This window comes from Cyrtonyx montezumae, unplaced genomic scaffold (genome assembly GCF_038088225.1).
Source record: "Cyrtonyx montezumae isolate F1298 unplaced genomic scaffold, pur_monq_1.0 scaffold_2, whole genome shotgun sequence".
NCBI lineage: Eukaryota > Metazoa > Chordata > Aves > Galliformes > Odontophoridae > Cyrtonyx > Cyrtonyx montezumae.
In genome coordinates, this window is record NW_027071936.1 from 31,219,745 (window position 1) to 31,240,847 (window position 21,103).

Below are 21,103 nucleotides of genomic sequence, written 5' to 3' on the forward strand. Positions count from 1 at the left end.
ATTTTCAAGTGTTTTGTTGTAATTATCTCATATACGTACTATACTTCCTTTTATTTACTGAAGCTACCAGAGAGTTCTTGAAATGAAATGAGAAGCTGAATTAAAACAAAAAGGCTTTTTTTTTTTCCTATTGAATGCAGTGCACTCATTGTGAAGGGGATCAAGAAGGGGATCACGGATAGCGACAGCCCTTATGGGATCCTGTATGAACACAGCAGGGTGAACACAGGCTGCTATTGTACGTTACATATTTTTTCTTATTTTTCCTCATCAATTACAACCTCCTTCCTGATTCAGAGGGACCAGAGTCCTTCGGAGCTAAAATATGTTACCCTGGATGCCGTCCTTTTCTAAGCAGGCATTGTCACATGTGGTAGACATTATTCACCAGAGAATAAGCTAAAATCACATAATTCATTTCAACAAGGAAGAAAATCAAGAGAAGCAGTGAAGATTTTAACAGATGTTCAATACTGGCAAGGAGATTCTTTGTACAAAAGCAAAATTTTCTTTGTCTGGAAATATTAACTACAAAAGTGTTTGTCTTTACTTCTTGTTTTTATTGCTTAGCTATATCAGTTTGGCAATACTTTCACTACATCCTACTCTTGGTACCTGCCTTGGTTTCTGTCACCACTGCTAGCCTACACTACCTATTCAGCAAAAACTTGCAAGTACTGTTGTGCTTTCTGCTCATAATTCTCTGTAAATAATTTGAAAAATTAGCCATATTTCTTCCAGATCATTCCTTAAACTCCATCTAGGTCAGGATAACTGCAGATACTTAGCAAAGGGTAAGAACTGTGTATGCTTCTCATTGCGCTAACAATGGATTCTTTTATTCATTGCACTATATAGGCATCAAGGTTGTTATACAGTGTTTACATTCAATATAAACTTTTGTAGAGGCTACCCATACTTTTGTGATACTTATATCTTGTAATTCTTACTTGGCACATGACAGCAATAGACAATACACGATTCTCAGACTTTGGGAGATTGCTAGCTTCTTAAACTGTAGATAAGTAGGACTGTGCTACTATTAACTCTGCTCATGTTTGCATTGTTTCACAGCATTGGTCCCTTAATTAGAGCACTTTCTGTTACTGTACCTTTCTGTTTAAGCTAAAGAAGTTTGAGGCTGTTCTTTCATGTGAGCAGGAGTCCTCCCTATATGACTGCAAGCAGGATGGAAATGGAGCATTAGAGGGGTCCTGTTGTTAACATGCAACTCACAGATTCACCACAAATCCAGGAAACATTTTCAGTGTCTGTATTTAATTACGCTCTGGGGGTATTTATTTTTTATTGTCTAACAGGCATGACTGAAGGATGAGCTAATTTTTTATGTTAGATTTTGCTTTTTTCTTTTTTGGAGAACTATGACACACAGAATCCATCTTTGACTTATCTAGGAGAATACATAGCAAGAATGAGGTAAAGACACTTAAATTAGCTCAATGACATTTCTTAGTTAAAAAAAAAAAATAAATTAATGTAGTTAATAGGGTTTACTCAGTCTTTTGAAATGCATCCTAAGTGCTCTTCATTCTGTCAGCTCTCCTTAAAGCTGGCATATATGCTGAGTCAGCAACAGAAACTAGATGTTTATTTTAGCCGCACATATTTTAACTAGTGAATAATAACATCTTTTTCATATTTAACAATTGTTTGAATAATTCAAAAAAACTAATAAAAGTGTGTTTGCATTTATTCCAACTGTTTTGACACAGGGAAAGACAAATACTCTGATTAAACAATTCATCAGAGCTAATAAAACTAATATTTATTTAAAATGAAAAAGAAACTTCAGTTATTCTCTGTGATTCTCTGAAGTGCTAAAGACCTGAGAAAACATGCTTATCCTGGGAGGCAAAAGCCAGATATCAGCAGAACATAACTTATGAATGCTTTTCCAGTTTGTCACTATGGTTGTTCCATAAAAAATGTAAGACTTTGATAAAGCAAGATCATAGAATCATAAACTGATTTGGGTTGAAAGGAAACTTAAAGATCATCCAGTTCTAAGTCCCTGCCATGGGTAGGGACACCACCCACTAGATCAGGCTGCCCAGGGCCCCACCCAACCTGGCTTTGAGCACCTTGGAGGTGCACAGATAGAGATGCTCCATCTGTGGAACCTGTAGCAGGGCCTCACCACCCACATTGTGAAGAATTTTTTCCTAATATCTGATCTAATTCTCCCCTCTTTTATATTAGAGCCGTTACCCTTTGCCTTACCATGGTACTCCCTGATGAAAAGTCTGTCTCCATCTGTCCTATATGCCCTGTTCAGGTACCGGAAGGCTGCTATAATGCCTCCCCCAAAGCCTTCACTTCTCCAGGATGAAAAACCACAGCTCTCAAAGACACTACTCACAGGAGAGGTGCTCCAGCTCTATGATCATTCTGAGTTTTAGATGACTCACCAGTGTTCAAGTTGTTCTTCCATTTTAATCCAAACTATATTCCTTCTATATCCCTATTTGTTCCTCTGTTATCTCTGCCTAGTAAAAACAATCAGTGGATGAGCATAGTGAGGACATGGGTGGTGCATTTCACCAGTGGTAACAGTGGGTTACCTCAGCTGTTGTACATTTGTGCAACTGCAAGCTCTTGTTCATCTTATTCATCACTGGCAAAAAACCTACAGCTAGTGGTGATGACTATTTGGGTTGGAAAACAGTGTTTTGTAGCTGAGAATTTCCTCTAACAGAGTTACTGTGTTCTTTGTTATATTTTCCATGGAAATAAGTAGGAGGCATTAAATTTGGAGAAACCTATGTATTCCAGGGTATCAAATCCAATGAGAGGAAGGAAACCTCAATGTTTCATGAACCAAAGAGACTAAAAACCTAGCCTGCCTCCAGTAACACTCCAGCTTAGGTAAACGATGCAGTTAGTTGAGTTTGTAGATTTCACCTCAACTGAAATACTGAAAGATTCAGGGTATCCAACTTTGTGTCACAAAGACATTTTTTGAATTTTAGTATAACACTGGATAATTGATAACAGACAGCATTTATCATTCATCACCTCAAGCTGATGATATCACACGCATAGGCTTATACAAAAATCAAACTTCCTGAGAATAATTTTTTTTAATTGAAGAATGTAGCAGGAACAGATATCAACTGAATGCTCTTGGGTCAGATTTCAGCTGACTGGAGAACTTTAGTTTTTGTGGTTCCTTATGCCCATCTTTTAAAATGGTTCTTCTATTACTTTAATCTTGCATTTGAAACAATTTCACAAACCTACATTCCTTCAGCTTAATGAGTCCTGGAAAACTGAAAATGAAAGGTTCGAAGGAAGGGCTGAAAAATGCTGTAAATCACAAAATATATTCCTTCTAGAAAATTATTATTTTAAAAACAAAATCCGATCATCATTAAGAGATGTAATTATAACAGACTGTTTAAACACTAATGATGTTGCTCTGAGGTAATCACTCTTCATAATCCTATTCACTGAAATGAATCAAATTACCTTTGCAGTATGATGAAGCGAAATGCAGCTGACAAAACATAATAAATCAAATAAAAGAAAGACTCTCAGTTTTCAGGTAAGCCATTGTAAGGGTCTACAGCTCAAATACGTGGATTTTCTGCGAACAATGCCTATCTCAGAAAATACAAATTTCTACTTGTATGCAGTGCTGTGTTACTATTTTGTTTCTGTTTTTTACCAACTATGCAAATTCAATTACGAAACTGTTTTTCCATTCCAAGTGAAGCAGCAAGGCTATGTATACGATACACTAAATTAAAAATCTGCTATTTTGGCTGTCTCTTTCTTGATGAGGCACTCCGGGATTGTATTCATAAAGAAACAGTTTCAAGTTTTATTTTTACATTCACTACAGCTATCTTTAATCATATATGAATCAGGATTAAAATCTCAAACAGCTGCGCAGTTTTCAGTTGTAGTATAACAATGACATAACAGTCTCTATGACAAGCATTCTTGAACAATCTGTATTCTGATATCTGCAGAACCTATTGTATATTAAATTTGCAGCATTTCAAATATGCTTCTGCAGACATAAAAACTCTAACATACTTATTATAAATTGTGATCTTATCTAATAAACTCCACTGATATTCAGTTCCAACTATGTTGGTTTTTAATTACATACTTTACTGCTGTTCGTTTTCTGCCCTGACCAATTAATTGCAAGATACTTAAATACTTCTTGATTCTACAATGGTCAACTGATTTTAAAAAGATCTGACTCCCAAACATAAACGTCTGCCTCTATGCTATTCTATTTTAAAATTATTTGTGTTGACAAGTAGTTTAGAGGAAGCTCATATCAGATGCCAGATTTAATTCATGGCATGAAAGAAATCCAACACTTCAAACTGTAGCAGTCTCTCATCACATTTTCTTAGTTAAAATGTTCTAAATGTTCTTCCTTTTTTTTTTTTTTCAAGTGTTTATCATGTGTAGAGCTTTATTTATGGCTGACATAAGGCTTGAACATTAAACTTTAATACCAGAAAAAATGACCTGGACTTTTCTTTAATGCTTCAAATTATAGGCTGGAGGCAAATACTGCAGTATGCTGCTAGAGTTAATGAAGTGTTTTGCTTAGTGGCAACACCAAACATATGTCCATTTAACCTCTGGTGCTAATGACCTAAAGAGTTAAGGGGATAGTTCCATAGAACTATTTTGCCATGCTCCTGGCAAAATAACCTGATGTAATAATATAACATAAAATAAACTCCTGGAACGTAAACTTATTTAGGACTGTTTGTCAATTTGCAATAATTGTTCCTGACCTGAGGCTCAGCAGTGTTTTTGTAAGGTTCACACAGAAAATTGCATCAGTATCCTTTACATGAAGAGATCTTTAACTCTGAATGTGTATCAGCTGCTATACCTGTGTCTTAAATGAAATAGTCATACCTTCATTCAAAATCAATTAATTTTCTCCTTTGCAATAAATTATACAGCATCTACAGTATTAAGCTGGCTTAAAATAATACCTGGAGTACTCCATTGTTTCCAAACACGTTATGGGGTCAGTGTCAGCAAGCCCAAATTGTCACATCATAACAAGCATGGCTGTGCCTACCTAGGCTGCCCTAAGGCATTTGAGATACAGAAAGTTTAACTTCTCTAGGCAGTGTCTCTAGTGTTTCGTGGTTAGGGTGCTCTAAGCATGATAGGAACATCTGAATGAGATGCCCTAAGTTTTTTTTGTTTGTTTGTTTGTTTTTTTTAAACACACAATGCACCAAGATGCAATAGCAAAGTTCCTATTTCATTCTCTTTTGAGAAATTGTCATTCAGAAATTACAAAGATTAAGAAGTGATTTTCTGATCAAATCTTTTGGAGAGTGATCTGAGCTTCTCTTGAAGCTCCCCTGCCAGAAGAGAGTAGATCTCTAGTGACTGTAGCAGGAGGCTCCAACCCTCTCCCACAGCCATAGCCACCCACGTGATAGATACCTGAAATATGGTGAAGGGAAACCCATCAGAATATATGAAACTGTATTAGCTTCTAATACATTAAGCTTTTAAAGCAACATTTTTTCTTACATAAGATGTATATTATACACATATTTTTGTAAGCCTTTTTGAGCTTTTTAGTATTTTCAAAAAATGATATTTTCTTGAATGCTCCTCAAATTCAAGGATAATACCTAAAGCTCCTCACGTAAAGTACATCACAGCAAATATGCAACTTATCAGTGCACACAGGAACCACAGATGGAGGAAGATCCAATCACACTCAGATTATGCTGGATCAGAACAAAACAAGCATGTACATGAACTTAAAATTTACAGGTGATTTCAAGTACAGCCATTTTCCCAAACCTCAGCCTAAGCAATAAAAGAAGATTAAGGTTGGAAGACAGCCATGTGAAATAATTCTAAGCAGACAAATTCAGTGGGCCAAAGTTTTGATGGCATAGTTAGTAACAACAACAAAGTAGTTTTATTCTCCTTTTGAGGACATCTCTGTATTTTCATCGGACCCCTAACTCTATGCTACAGTAGCTGTAGCAGTCTAAGAGAATTTGCAATCTAAATCTGTTGATATTTCTCTTAAAACATCTGAAAGCATCTAGGTTCTTCAAAGAAGGAGTGAGCCAGGATTTTTTTTTAATTTAATTAATAAATATACCCTTTGATGACTACAAATAAAATACATGTCCTTCCCACACGACAATATAGGTTAGAGTCTTGTCATAATGAAAGCATCAGTCTGCTTTTCTGGGGTAATGTGAAACAAACATTGAACAAAAAACTACTCAGAAGAGGTAGGAATGCTGCAGCCATTTTTGTTAACGAAAAAAATAAATGGCAAAGGGACAGCATATACACACTTGATCATTTTGCCTAAGTTTTGTTTTCTTTCCCATATTCTTCATCTGTTTTCTATATTGTATGACCGTACACAATTTGAGGCAGAGGCTGATTTTCTCGCTTGGAACACTCCTAACAGAATCAAAACGCTGCTATAATATGCACAACAAGAACAAGAACAGAAAAAGTCATACTTAAGCACTGGAAACTATATCTACATATTGATTAAAATAGCTCTGGTAAAATCCTTCTGCTCTAATGCAAATCAGGTAAGAGATTTGATTGAGGACCGCTAAAATAAAATAACACTGTGGACACCTGGTCTTCTCAGTTTTCATAACTACAAAAGTGGTCTTTTGCATGACTCCTTCACCTATTGGGAATGCTCATATTCAGATAATTGTAGCCTGAATGTATCTTTTGATTTAAAGGTACATTTCTGCCCCCTTTCCCATTCTCTTGACTGAGAGGAAGAGAAGTAAAAGTGTACCTGTATACCCAGTTTTGCAAATACAGTTGAAGGTTCCGGGGAAGTTCTGGCAGGCGGCCCCATTTTTGCACGGGTTGGAAAGGCACTCGTTGACGTCCCTCTCGCAGGCCATGCCAGTAAAGCCATCTGGGCAACTGCATGAGAAGCCCCCCACCAAGTTATGGCAGGTCCCATCGTTGTGGCATGGTGAAGGGAGGCACTCATCAATGTCGATCTCACACAAGCTGCCTTCATACCCTGGCATGCACCTGCACACAAAGGGCCGGAGGGGCTCGTTGGCCATGATGATGACAGGGATGCTCTCGTGGCTCCTCAAGGCCGAGCCTACAGCCAGCCTCCTCATGCAGCTCCCTCCATTCTGGCATGGGCTCTGCAGGCACGAGTTGTGATCCACAGACTCAATCCGCACCCCGCTCTGCCGGAAGAGGATGTCTTTGATGCTCTCAAAGAAAGTGGCCACGCCACTGGGGTTCACATACTGGTTGCTGCTGCGCTTGACAGCTGCCATCAGGAAGGTATGGTTGCTTTCCTCGTACAGCCCATAGAGCTGCACGGCAGTGCCCAGCCCTGTCAGCTGTGAGCTGGCAATGCGCAGGAAATGGAGGTAGTGGTTTGTCAGAAAATCCCGTACAGTATGGACACTCAAGCGGAGGAGGATGCTATTGTCAATGGTGGCATTGCCAAAACCTGCAAAGAAAATGCGGACGCTGCTCGTGACGGCACCATGCAGGCCATCGCTGCTGAGCACAGCCAGGTCAAAAACCCCATCTGTGGACCTGGCCTGTGAGTGCAGCTCGCAGGTGCCCCCAGGAATACTGAAGAGGCTGGTGACTCCTGAGGTGAGGGAGCACTGGAAGCTGTCTAACACATCTGGGTCCTGAGGCTTTACATTACCCAAAATTCCTCCTGGGAAGAGGTTGCCATAATAGTGAACATAGATTTCTACAGTTCTGGGTTGAGACGGGTTGTCATTTTGGTCTATTACCTTTATCTGCACAGTTCCTGTGGAAGACATTTGAGGAACGCCAGAGTCTCTTGTAATCACCGACAGGTAGAAATCACTGATTTGCTCCCTATCTATCTCCCTTGTTGTGGTCAGGACACCAGCAGTGCTAAGGCTGAAGTAACTGGTTGCAGGTCCAGTGCTGAGTAAGTAGTACGTAAAGGGACCTTGGTTTGGAGGGAGATCGGGATCTGACGACTGAAGTGTCATTACAAGAGTTCCGGCACGATTATTCTCCATGACTTCTCCCTGGCGGGTGGACAAGGTGGGGCCATTGTCATTGATGTCCTCCAAAGTTACCAACAAAGAGGCACTCCCTGTTGCAGATGGTGTTCCTGAATCAACAGCCAGCACAGACAAGTTGTACACAGGCAGAGTTTCTCGATCCAGTTCTGCAGTGACAGTGACCTGCCCTGTCTGTGGGTTGATGGAAAAGGCACTGTTGTCATTGCCAGACCCAATGAAATAGGAAAACCTGCTCCAGCTAGGGACAGAATCTGAATCAAAGGCACTCACAAATGTGACATGGGTGCCTGGAGGAACACCCTCGCTGATTTGTATGTTGTAGGTTCCTAAAGTGAATACAGGAGGATCGTTGGCATCCAGTACAGTGATATTAACAGTTACTTCATCTATATCTGCACCACGAATACTTCCAAAATTTTTTGCAAGAACTTTCAAAGAGATTCGTTCTTCTTTTTCTCTGTCAAGAGGTCCTGAAACATAGATCTGGCCACTTTTTTCATCTATCTGGAAGCCCTTCTTTCTGCTATTGCCAAAGATAAGGTAATGAACTTCTCCATCAGTTCCCATATCACGATCGCTTGCAAAAACTTCACCCACAATGGTACCTTTGGACGCTGCCTCAGAAACTTCAAAATAATAAAGCTTGGACACAAAACGGGGCACATATTCATTAGTTCCTTCTAACTGGATGTTGACACTGGCAAAACTGCACCTCTCTTCATCTGGAACATTAAAAGCCTTTATTGTTAAATGGTAACTTTGCTTTGTTTCATAATCTAAAAATCCTTGGGTAGTGATTGTTCCTGTATTGGGGTCAATGACAAAGAGGTCACTGTCTGAGGACTGAATAGCATATGCAATCACAGCATTAGGTCCAGAGTCAGCATCACTGGCATTTAAACGAATAACAGTTGTCCCACTTGGGGCATTTTCTAATACAGTGGGAAAGTAGTCCTCAGGGCTGAATGCTGGAGAATTATCATTCACATCAATGACATTAATGGTGACACTGCAGAAGCCTGTTCTGGATACCCATCCTCCATCTGTGGCAGTAACAATTAGCTCGTGCTTTTGGCATAACTCAAAATCCAGTGGTTTTGCTAGTGTCAATGTACCAGTAGTTGTGTTGATAGCAAAGTTGCCAGCCTCATTTCCAGAGGAAATATTATATCTGATTAATCCATTCATAGCAGCATCTCTGTCTCGGGCTGAGACCGTCCTGATCACTGCTCCAACAGAGTGACTCTCTGGGATAGTAACACTCATAAGGCTTTGAGAAAACTCAGGCGTATGGTAGTTTTCCTCTGTTACAACTATTTCAACAGCTACCTCAGATGACAGTGGAGGATTACCTTTATCCTTTGCTTTTACTTTAAACAGAAATTTTTTGTTCAAATCTGCCATTAGTGAAGATGACACAGAAATCCAGCCTGTACTCCTGTCCAGTCTAAATTTATTAGTTTTGCTTTCATCAGAAACAAAGTATTCCACTTCAGAATTCAAACCAAAGTCTTTGTCATCCACTGCAGTAACTTTAATTAAGTTTGTGCCAGCTCTCACATTCTTAGTAACAGGTGTAAAATATTTAGGAGCAAGGAACAGTGGTGCATTGTCATTGCTGTCGACTATGTTAATTGTGACAGTTGTCTCACTCAGCAATGGAGGACTGCCGCGGTCTGAAGAAGTGACAATGAAGCTGTGCCTGTTTATGTTGACGTTGCTTGAACCACTTGAGTTTTGGTATCTTAAATACTGTTTATTGAAAATTTCCCCTGTGGTTGCATTGATACGGAAGAACTCAGATTGAGATTTTATGAAGTAGAAGACTTGACCATTAGATCCTTCATCGGGATCAGTGGCTGAAACTTGAGTGACTTTCAACCCTATCCCAGGGAGTTCGGGGCACTCCAAGTAATAGGATGGTTTCGTAAACCGTGGAGCGTTGTCATTGACATCAGTGACAAATATGGTGACGTCTGTGCTCACTGTCCAGCCAGAGTCATGCGCAGAGACTCTGATTCTGTAGCGATCTGTATCCTCCCTGTTTAACAGTCTGCTGACCGTGATATCCCCAGTGCTTGGATTTATGATAAATGGGAGACTTGTATCCCTTATGGAGTACCTGCTGATTGCATTCACACCGATGTCTTCATCTGAAGTTGTGACTCGAGTTACTGTAAAACCCAGAGGTGCATTTTCAGGCACAGAAGCACTAAATATCTGGGAAAACCTCGGGGCATTGTCATTTTCATCTAAAACATTAATGATAACTTTGACGGTTGTGCTCTGGAGTGGAGTGCCTCTATCTGAAGCTTTTATGGTTAGTGTGTATCGAGACAACTTCTCCCTGTCCAAGGGCCTGACACTTCTGATCTCACCAGTGGCTCTATTGATACTGAAACTATTTTCGGTATTGCCCTCAATTATTTCATAAATTAACTGTCCGTTTACACCACTGTCCCTGTCAACAGCAGCCACCGTCAGTAACTTCCGTGGGGACAGATTCTCCACTATTTCAGCAATGAAGGGATCTTGCTCAAACTCCGGTGCATTATCATTTACATCTACCACTGTTATTTCCAATTTCTTATACGAGGAAAAGGGAGGAAAGCCTGTATCTCTGGCCTCAATCCAAACCTTGTATTGCTGTATGGCTTCAAAATCCAAAGGCTGGCCGACAGAAAGCTGTCCTGTTACCTGATCCACTATGAAGGTGTTGCCCAGGTTCCCACTGGCAATATAGTAGGACAAGGAGCCCCCTCTGGCAGAAGACCCAAAAATGGTGGTGACAAGCGTCCCAACTGCTTGGTTTTCAGGAAATGTGAAAGTCTCCTGTTCAGCTTGTACTTGAGGAAATTCTACTCTGTTCACAAACCTCACGGTGACAGTCGTAGAGTCTGTCTTGGGGTACCGGCCGCCATCTCTCACGTGAACAGAAATAGTGACTTCAGACTCTCCTGAAAGCTCATTGGCAGCCAAGATTGCCCCCCTTGCTGGATCAATGTGGAATTTCTCTGAGTTTTTCCCCACAAGAGAATAATGGAGCTCCGCGTTGGAGCCGGCATCTGCATCAGTGACAGTCACTGCAAACACAAACGAACCTGAAATGAAGAACAAAGACCAGGCAGTTCATGAATGAATGCAGATTTGTGGAAAATGCTATACCAGCTTATCACTCAAAAATATATGTGAGGATATCCCCTCTGGAATTCTCACTTGAGGAGCATGCTTTTTCTCATACTGCTCTGAAAATGAACTTGGTTTACGCAAGATGTGATGTTCAAGAAGGTAAGCTTGTGAGCCCATGAAACATGCATGTGGTCAAAAAACATGGGTCTGAAAAGCATTCATTCACAGCAATGCACTGTACGAATGTCAGTGGCTATGTGCACTGGCAACTAAACCTGCAATTTTTTCAATGTTCAGCATCTCATTTCTAGAACATTCACATTATAAAAGCCATAAATCATAAATCAATCAAATTGAAAGTAACTGATACCTTTTTTTTTAAGCTGCTCATAGTTATCCATGTTAACAACAAACAAACAACAACAACGAAGAAAAACAACCAACCAACCAAACAAACAAACAAAAACCTCCTAAAATAAAACAATAGAAAAAAGAATCACCTAAGAAAACAACACTGTAATTCTACAACTATCAAAGTTAAATAAGTGAACTGGCAGCACGAGTGGCCATTTACCCTTACAACTCACTCTCCCTTATAATTTTTTCCTCTTTTTTCCTAGATGCTGCAGCTTTGTTGCCAGTAACTTGTACGATTATTTAGAGGTCAGTGACTAATGGGACCGCATGCTTTTAAAAGCACGCTGGTCATCTGAGATAGGGGTAAAATCACACAGAAATTATAAACTATTGCAAACTAGTACAGCAACGCTGATAAATTATGTTATGGGTCTTTCAAATCTACATTTCCCAGTAACTTCTACCATATGGCCACTTTCTGCATTAGGATCTCTATGTGCATGGAGAATCCAGGGTGCCTTTTGCATTGAAGTTTATAGATCTAATTAATGGCAAGTCTTTCAAATTTGACATTGTTCAATCAATCTGAAGAATACTCTGATGCTGTTTTACTGGTATTTAAATTCAGCAAATGCCACTTCTGTACAAAAATCATTGCCTCTTAAGGCAAAATCTGTTGCAGGCAGGAATCACTTTGGCACTGTCTACCTAAAACTATATGTCACTATCTGTCACATGCAATAAGTGCAATGACTTGTATTTTAGAGGAGGAATATTTAGGAAAGCACAATATTCAAATTCCTTGTCAGAAATGAGACATAAAATATTATTATTTTTTTTGCTTCAGATAATAAAATTGTACTATTCATTATTATTATTACTTGTTTCCAATTTTAGTCTCAACTAAATCTTTAAGAAATACTTCCATACTTCGAGGCTTTGGTTTTTGGTTTTGTTTTGTTTTAATAGTTGCCATGACTGCTAGTAATTGTCAAAAGCCTTTCAAAATAATTTGAAAAGACATGAACGTTTCTTTTTAAATGAAAATAAATTATCAACTGAGGAATTTGTAAATAAAAAGTACATGTATATCAAGCTTTTTGCTAAGTTAAAAAGAGTAACATAGCTTAGGCTTTCTATGCATTTCTAGTTATAAAGGGTCATACAAAGTCCAAAAACAGTATTCCCAGAACACTTCAATTAAAAGTATGCATCCTCATTATAATTACATTTAAAGAAACAATAAAAAAAGAACCACACAAAGAACCACACATTGTACTCCTGTCAGAATACACAAAGATTCACCAATGTAATAATAATATACTTTCATTATGCTGTTCTGGAAACAGGAAAGAAATATAAACAAATTCTTCCATAAAAAGGAGAAATATTTGCAATCATTTAAAATTTAGAAATACAACTCCACGACAAAGAAATATATATATATTTTTTCTTTTGAGAGAAAATTCATTTCATAAATCAGTTGTCTTGGAATCCTCTCTGTAGACATCACATACCCATGTTGGTAAATGCATATGAGAATGGAGAATGTTGACTTCCACGGCCAACTACTCTGACTGCAGTTTGGTGAATCTATGGTAATACAGTGATCATCTTTAAAAACCTTTTACAATTTTGAGATAGAAGAGTTCCCAGTATTAATCTATTTTAAATCTTGGAAAAATCTCAGTAGTAGAATCCTTCAATATATTCTCCCTATCTCCATGTAAATATATATTTTCTCTCTTTCTTTCTGCAATGCCAATTCTGCAATAGGAAATTCCAGTATTTAAGACATACCCATTTCTATTTCTTTATTTATCAGGTTTGTTTAAAACTTAAACTGAATCAGAAATTAATTTCTGCATCAAGTGAAGTAACTTCAATTTATGTGCAGTTTCAAAAAATGGAAGGCTGCAGCTTGGTTTTACTTCATAACTTGGCTCAAAGAAATGCAACATAATTAACAACTTATGTAGAAAATACAGAAGACTTTTCTTTTCAGAAGGTGTTTATACAATGCACTTTAGGAATTGCTCAAGACAGAAAAAGAATATATACATTAAGAATTATACTCAAAAAGGAAAAAGAGGCCATTGCCTTTCCAACAAAATGATTTGACCATCTGTTTGTCTTTCTTACAGATGTAAAGCTCGGTGCTCATTTGTGCTGTCTTCTTTATAGAGCTGCAGGAGTGTAAATTGGATTTAGGTGGAAGAAATAAACTGAAAAAAATTACTAATATGTAGGTCATATATTGGGCCTTACCACTGCTTACTTCTATGCAACACAAAGACAAAAATTTGGCAAATAGCTCTAGAGGAATAAATCAGAAATGGTATTTTTGTGCCATGGCTTTGCATTTAGTACCATGTTAATGCCATCTGAAGTATCTTAAGCTATTGTGTCATCACTGATACCTAAAGTATTAGGTATTAATACCTAATACAACTATTACCTGAAGTAGTAGGTGATGGAACATGAGTGACATAGGGATGGTGTTGAAATTTGGGCGGGTTGTCATTCACATCAGCAACAGCAACAAGCACACTGGTGGAACTGGAAAGAGCCCTGGGGTAGCCCCCATCACTTGCCACAACAACCAATGTGTAGTTCTCTCTTGTTTCTCGATCGAGAAGAGCGCTGGTGATTATCTGTCCTGTTGATGGGTTGATCGTGAATTGAGAATTGCCACCAGTAAGCCTATAGCTGTTTGAGAAACAACGAGGAAGAAAATATCAATTAGTATTTCATAAGGCAGCCTGCTGACTTCAGATAACATTTTTTATACTCTTCAGACCACCATGCTGATGAATACCAACAGTAGGATTTTCTTCTGTCTATCCATCTGTCTTCACTTTATTTCCCTTCCATATTTTGAGACTTCTCATAAATGACATTTCTGGGTTTTTCCAAATGCAGTTGCTTAGCACAGATAGGTTTCTGACAAATGAGTTTCAGACTGAGCCTTTGTACACAGATGAGTATTCTCTCATAATGGCAAGCAACCTGCTATAGCCAGCCTCTTGTACTGATTCCTGTGGGCTAATGCATGAAGTATTACTCCAAAAGGATGAAATGCTCTTAACTAAAACTGCAGAATATAAATAGAAATAATACTACTTTCAGAAATCAAAGGATGATTTTTTACAAAAGAATATGGAAGTTTATAATTCATATTTTCCTAATACTGAGCTAAGTTTTGTTATTTTGGATTTCAATTTCATTTCAAAGTAAATCCTAGCAAATCTGTAACCACAGAGGTATCCTAGTAGCAGTGAACAAGGAGCAGAAGTTGATGATTGGTGTGTGTGCATGCGCACGTTTGTGTGTTTCTGTGGATTGTGTAAAAATGAGGTAGGAAACGATCGTGTGCCTACTGCACCTCATGCACCTCTGACTTTGTGGTGTAGTGAATTTATCTTTGCTCCTTGCATATCTATACTTTATAAAACAAATCTCAAAGACACTTAGAGCACTAAGCTGTACTTTTAAAGGTAATTGGTTAACATTAAATTTCTATTAATTCAGATTTTAGCATTTCTAGGAAATAAAAAGGAAACAAAAACTGGCTATAAACAACAATTCTCACATCCAATATTACAGTCCTTACAAAATTAAAACACGACTGTGATTTGCATAGCTTATTCAGAGAAGTCTGTTATAGTACAGTAGCAACTTTGTTCTGCAGCACACAATTCTACAAAAAGATCCAGAAGAAATCTACTATCATGAAAAAGAGTAAGATTCACATCTTCATCTCTTCAAAATCTAAACAGGATATGACAGAAATAACAACACAGGCCAGAAGCCTTTCCCAGAGGACTGATAGCCAGTCTGTCTAATAAGCTGTGGCAACCTTTCATGTTCAGTCATTAATCTCTACAGAATGCCAGGAGCACACTTTAATTGCTTAATTATAATTCAATATGATGGCCATATGTAATTATTCTCCAGCCAAAGAAATGTGCATCTAGAGTGGAAAGAATGTGCAAAGCTTAAAGCGTTACTTAAATCTCTGTAAACACCAGCAGTATGGACACATTTCATCTGTGATTTGCAGTGTTTTAACACTACGAGATGTCACAGAAGAGTCTCTCTATTGTGTACTTCCATGTACAAAAAATGACTCGTGACAGCTTTGGAAAGACACTTAAAAAAAAAAATAGACAAACTGCATTTGCTATAAGATGTTCTGAGTGATATATGACTATAACTTCACACAAACCTAGTGGACAATGTAAGCATCCACATTTATAACAAATTTCCAAACCATGCCAAACGTTAAAAATCCCAAACTTTGTAACAACTAGTATAAAAGAAATGTGACTGAAGTGCTCAAAATCCAGTCTTTTGACTACTGTGCTGATCCTTCTTATCTATACTACCTTCAACAATATTCAAGCATGCATTAGCAGTAAGATCTGCACCAGCACCCTATAACTGGCTAGCACCAGAAATAAGAGAAAAAGATTTGGCATACATGGAATTGTAACTGTTTTGCAGAAAAATAGCTACCTCTTGCAGAATTACATCTTTATTTTTTTCAAGAATATTTTTGCATAGAATTTTACATACCATCTATAGAAATCAAAGATTTGGTTTTGAAATGTGCTCTAACAAGACTGAAAGGGTATTTTGAATGCTCAGCACCTCTGATAAGAAGCACATAGGCATTCCAGTCCCTCCAAAATTTGGAAGTTTTGTAAAACCAGCCATCTTTTAAGATTTCTATGATTTGAAATTCTAAATCTGGACAAGAATCTTGATCTCCAGAATCTCCAGAATTTGTCCAGATTTAGAATTTCAAATCATAGAAAAAGGTGTTTTTTTTTTACCTGAGTTTAAAAAGCACAAAACAAAGCCTCAAAACAAATTAAAAATTGCTCTTACTTATGTAACACCTAAGTACAAATTAAAATTGCTCTAACTTATGAACAACAACAAAAAATTATTCTACTTGAGATAATTAGACAAAGACTAATAGCAGAAATATCAAAGCAATTCAAACACATTAAAGAAATCTGAGGGCATGACGATAATTTCTGGTTATGGGATGCAAACATTATAATACATGCTTTCATGGTATTCTTTTCCCTAAGAAAGCCTTCCACAAACAAGCATCTCTGTGTGAGAGTGAATTGAATTGAAAGTTTTATTGTTTCACAATGTAATAAATGGTAATTTGGGAGACTTTTCAAATATTTAAAGATGCCAAAACATAAAGTTCCTATTTCTAGGTTTTAGCTAGTGGGAAAAAAAAATTACAGTAGATACTTGCATTGCTATAACACTGTTCTGCTTGACTTTATTTCCTTTTCTCTTTCTTTCATTTTTCCATTTATGAGAACAGTGATATTCTTATGCATTTTGAAAAAATAACTGTGATAGTAAATAAATACACTACTTTTATATCCTAACTTTAGAAAACAGAGAAACAGGTGTTTACAATAATAAAAGTTAATTTGGAAGAGAGAGCCTATACGTTATTGTGATTAATAACTTCTAAGAATTTGCTTTTTATTCCATTACCAATAAATTCATTCACAGTGTATAATCTCTAGCTTGTCACTGCTACTTAGCATCTTCATTATTCTTGTTCATGGACTGGTAACTGCTAGTGTTCAACTCAGCGAACAGTTAAGAAACAGAGCTTCATCAGCTGAGATATGCAAAACAGTTGGTATTTAAAGCAAAAATGACAAATTCTTTTTTTTTTTTTTTAAGAAGATACATCTTACTACTGCTACTGTGTAATTTACATTCCATAAACTGGGTTCTAAACTGAACACATTAATTGATTGTAGATTTACTCATAGAAGATGACAACTTTAAGTGAAAACCAAATTATCCTTAATTACAAAGCCTCAGTTCTAAATGTTACACTAAATATAAGGTTTAAAGTCTTTCCAAAGGATACACAAACTAAAGCTAGTCAGTAACACAGATTGTTCACAGCCTACGCCATGCTTCTTCATACAGAGAATGTGCATGTAAAGTGTGTAACCTGATGTGCTTAATCCATTTATTATATTACATGCAGTTTAAGGGTTTATTTTTTATTTTTTGTCTAAACGTACTAATAAGAAGAAACCTAGACTATAAACAACAGCACTCAGGTGTAAATTAAACTCCAGTTTACTTCTAACTTATGAGAAAATTAAAAACAAGACTGTAACTCTTTTCACCTCTAATCAATTTCTAAAACAAAAAACAAAGGTCAGATTTGCTGAACAAATGTAGCCACACACATGCTAATATCCTTTTGCAGCTTAAAGCTTTAGGTCATGTTGATTGGACATTGCAAAAAAATCTTCAGGTGAGGCATGAGCTGGGACTGCATTCAGCAGTGCTAAACGACTTACCTAATAACAGCATTTCTAGAAGCATCAGCATCTGAGGAGTTTACTAGCAAAATATCTGTCCCTGTAGGTGCATCCTCAGGAACTGTGGCTGAATACACATTAAAGGCAAATGCGGGGACATTGTCATTGACATCATCCACAGTGACAGCGATGGTTCCAGTGCCAGTGAGGGCAGGAGATCCTACAGGAAAGCAGGATACAGAATGCTAGGGGTTACAAACACCACAGTGTTAATCTGAGGCCTGTCATCCCCAATTTAAAGACTAATGCTTGAACATGTCATGGTAAACAGAGGAAGAATGACAGACATACAGGACAGGGTCAGATTTGTTTAAAAGGCATCTTGACATAAAGTACAAGTTGTGAAAGTAGAAAAAAAAAAGCTGTTTTTTTTATACTTGCTTCATCTAATTCCAGCATTTTTTGTAATACAAGCTCAGTGGAAAAAGATGGTCTTGGAAGCATTCAGAAGACTTCCTGTAACAATTAGGACCAATTTGAACATGTGGTTGCCTTTCAGAAGTTGTTCAAAGGTGGCACATTGACAGCCGTGAAGTCTCTAGCCTTCAATTTACTTACCCGCAGAACAAATAGAGTGGAAATAGTGGCAAACCCCAGCCTTCCACCCAGCACTTCCACTGCTGGTCACACCCTGACCTGGGAAGACCTTCTCAAAAGGGTGAGAAGGTTGCATGCACAGTTTTCAGACTTATGCAGGCTTGATTTCACTTTAGAAGCATCCATCTACAGCCACACAGTGCTCACTCTGATGTAATACTGGCTTACAGGAAATCAGATAAAACTTATTTAACCTACAACTTTTCTTCTTACTCTAATATTTAACTCTGATGTGTGCAAACAAGAAATACCATGCATATTCACATGCAATCTCTCAGCACTGATTCTCTTTAAACTTTTCTTCCATCAAATCTTAAAAAAGACATTGGAAAGCTTTACAAGTTCATGTTGGCTTTTCCAGTTTATTGCACTTATATTGAGCCAAGAATCAGCACAACACCTTCTGCTAACCAAATTCTTCACTGAGGGTCCCTGAAAAAAATGGGATCCCGCTTTTCTTTGAATGTGTAGCAAAACAGAGAGGGAGAGAGAGAAAGCACAAAACTCATAAGGTACAGCACAAAGGCGAATGGTGACCAGGCCTAACTAAGATTGCATCCCTTTCGCCCTCAGTCTCACAAAGATACAATAATTCACCATTTGCTGGAGCAGGGAAAAAGCAACATTAATGAAATGCTCTGGGCCAGCACCCCGGAGACTGATTCAAGCCCTTGCTGAAAGGCAAGTTTATTAGACTGAGCTGTCACTTGATAAAATACAGGCAGCCCCTTGTGACCATCCTAATCCCTCCATCACAGCAGACGGTTGGGTCGCTGCTGCACGAGGTCACAGCTAGGCCTCGGCCTTAAGGGGCTGGGAAGGAGGCAGGCTCTGTTCTTGAATCTCATGTGGTCCTGGCAAGGGCTCCAGACACAGAGCTTCTGTAGAAAAGAGCAGCTAATGACCCATTTTCCCCATTTTTAACCCTTGCAGGCTGAAGGGGTATCACAGCTTTTCAGGAAGGAGCTGAGAGCAGCTTCTGCAGGGGAAGGAGGTTTCTCTCCACAAAATTCTTCCAAGTAACTTGATGTAACATACAAATAGACCAAACGAAGGAGCTTCCAAAGGAGATGAGCTATAAATCTTGCCAGGCTCCCTTTGAAGCCCATCAGCAGGACAGGCCAGATCACGATGCTGAGAAGGAAGACATGAGCCAGAGGAGAGGTTTCCCGCCATGGCTGCACACAATGGAGCCCTTTCTCTGCTCCCATCTGAGGTAATTCACTCTGCCAATTAATATACTTTCAGTCAGGAAGGATACATTAAGGCACTAAGTTTGACTCATTTTTCACTCTTTTTTTTCTTCTTCTTTTCAATATTGTCATCTAGCCAAACACTTATAGATAGAAAAGGCTGCAAAAGCGCTCCTGATTGCTGAAATACTGCCCATGGAGTGTTTATTATTACTGCATTAAATGAAACGGAGTCCTCAGTGGCATTCACTGCATGTGTCATCAAGCTCTGGCCTTCCAAACACATTTAATCCACATCCATCTCACAGCTAATGAAATGAAAAGTCCAAAGTTGTTAAGTTTCACAGGTGATTAAACAATTTATGCATAATTCAGAAATTAACCTCGGGTAAGTCCCATTCAAAGAGCATTAGTAATGCAATTCAGACTGGAAAAGAAAGCTAAACTGCAGCAAAGATGTGAAACTCATTGTCTTAAATGCATTTGCTCACACAAAGAGCCAATGCTGGAAAATTCAATCTGTCAGTTTCTTCACAAAAACAACAGCAGAAGCTGCTCCAGAAGGCACTATTAGATATAACCCAACGGTAGCATGACGGGATGAGCTCAAGTGCATGCCTTGGTGTAAGAAGGAGCTGGAGCTTGGTGCCATGCTGGCTGTACTCACAAGGTTTCCCATCAACATGGAGGAATGGGAAGAGTATTCCTATGGGAAGAGTATGCTACAGGGATGATTTTGTATTAGTCTGGTACTCCATCAGTTTGGTCTGACTCCGTATGTGTTATCTGCCTGCATATTCCTCACTGATACATCACACTTGTCAAAACAAGAGCACTTGTGTGAATCAGAATGGTAGAAACTGGCTCTTTGTAAGACGCTTGATGGTCATTACCTCCCCACTGGGTGTGTCTACAAGGCACAGTACAGCACAGTGTGGACGCATTTGTTTCAGTCCTAGAGAAGTGAAAATACCAGCCAAGGCTGAGCATACTAATAAAATTAGCTAGGGTAATATAAGCAACTCAGATCTCATTCAGTGCTAGCTTGTGGCTCAAGAAAGATCCCAGAAGTCCCATATTAATTCAGCTGTTCGTAACATCCAAAGCCACTGCTTTTCGGTTCAAAACCGAAAATCATTCTCATTTTTCTTAGATGGAAAAACTCACGCATCTACATTGGTTTCCTGTCTACATAGTTATCCAAATATGCCTTTTTTCCTCTCTAAGTAAAACATCACGTCCACAAATTTATTCCTTTATTCTATTATGCTGAAAGATAAAGTTGCAATTTCACAGAGTTCTCAAAGCTTGTATTCACTTGAAATTAAATGACTAGCTCACATTTCTGCAGTTACTGAGAAATATAAGAAGAGGAAATTAC

At 38.2% G+C, this 21,103-nt stretch overlaps 1 protein-coding gene across 1 annotated transcript in view; it reads right to left on the bottom strand.

The window, feature by feature from the left end:
* FAT4 (FAT atypical cadherin 4) overlaps window positions 1-21,103 on the bottom strand; it is a 132,245-nt gene that overhangs the window by 20,886 nt on the left and 90,256 nt on the right. Inside the window, exons 7-9 of the mRNA XM_065736800.1 lie at window positions 17,912-18,092; window positions 14,005-14,255; window positions 6,812-11,161 (exon numbers count right to left, since the gene is read on the bottom strand). Coding sequence (XP_065592872.1) covers window positions 6,812-11,161; window positions 14,005-14,255; window positions 17,912-18,092 — 4,782 coding nt within the window. The remainder of the gene's footprint in view (window positions 1-6,811; window positions 11,162-14,004; window positions 14,256-17,911; window positions 18,093-21,103) is intronic.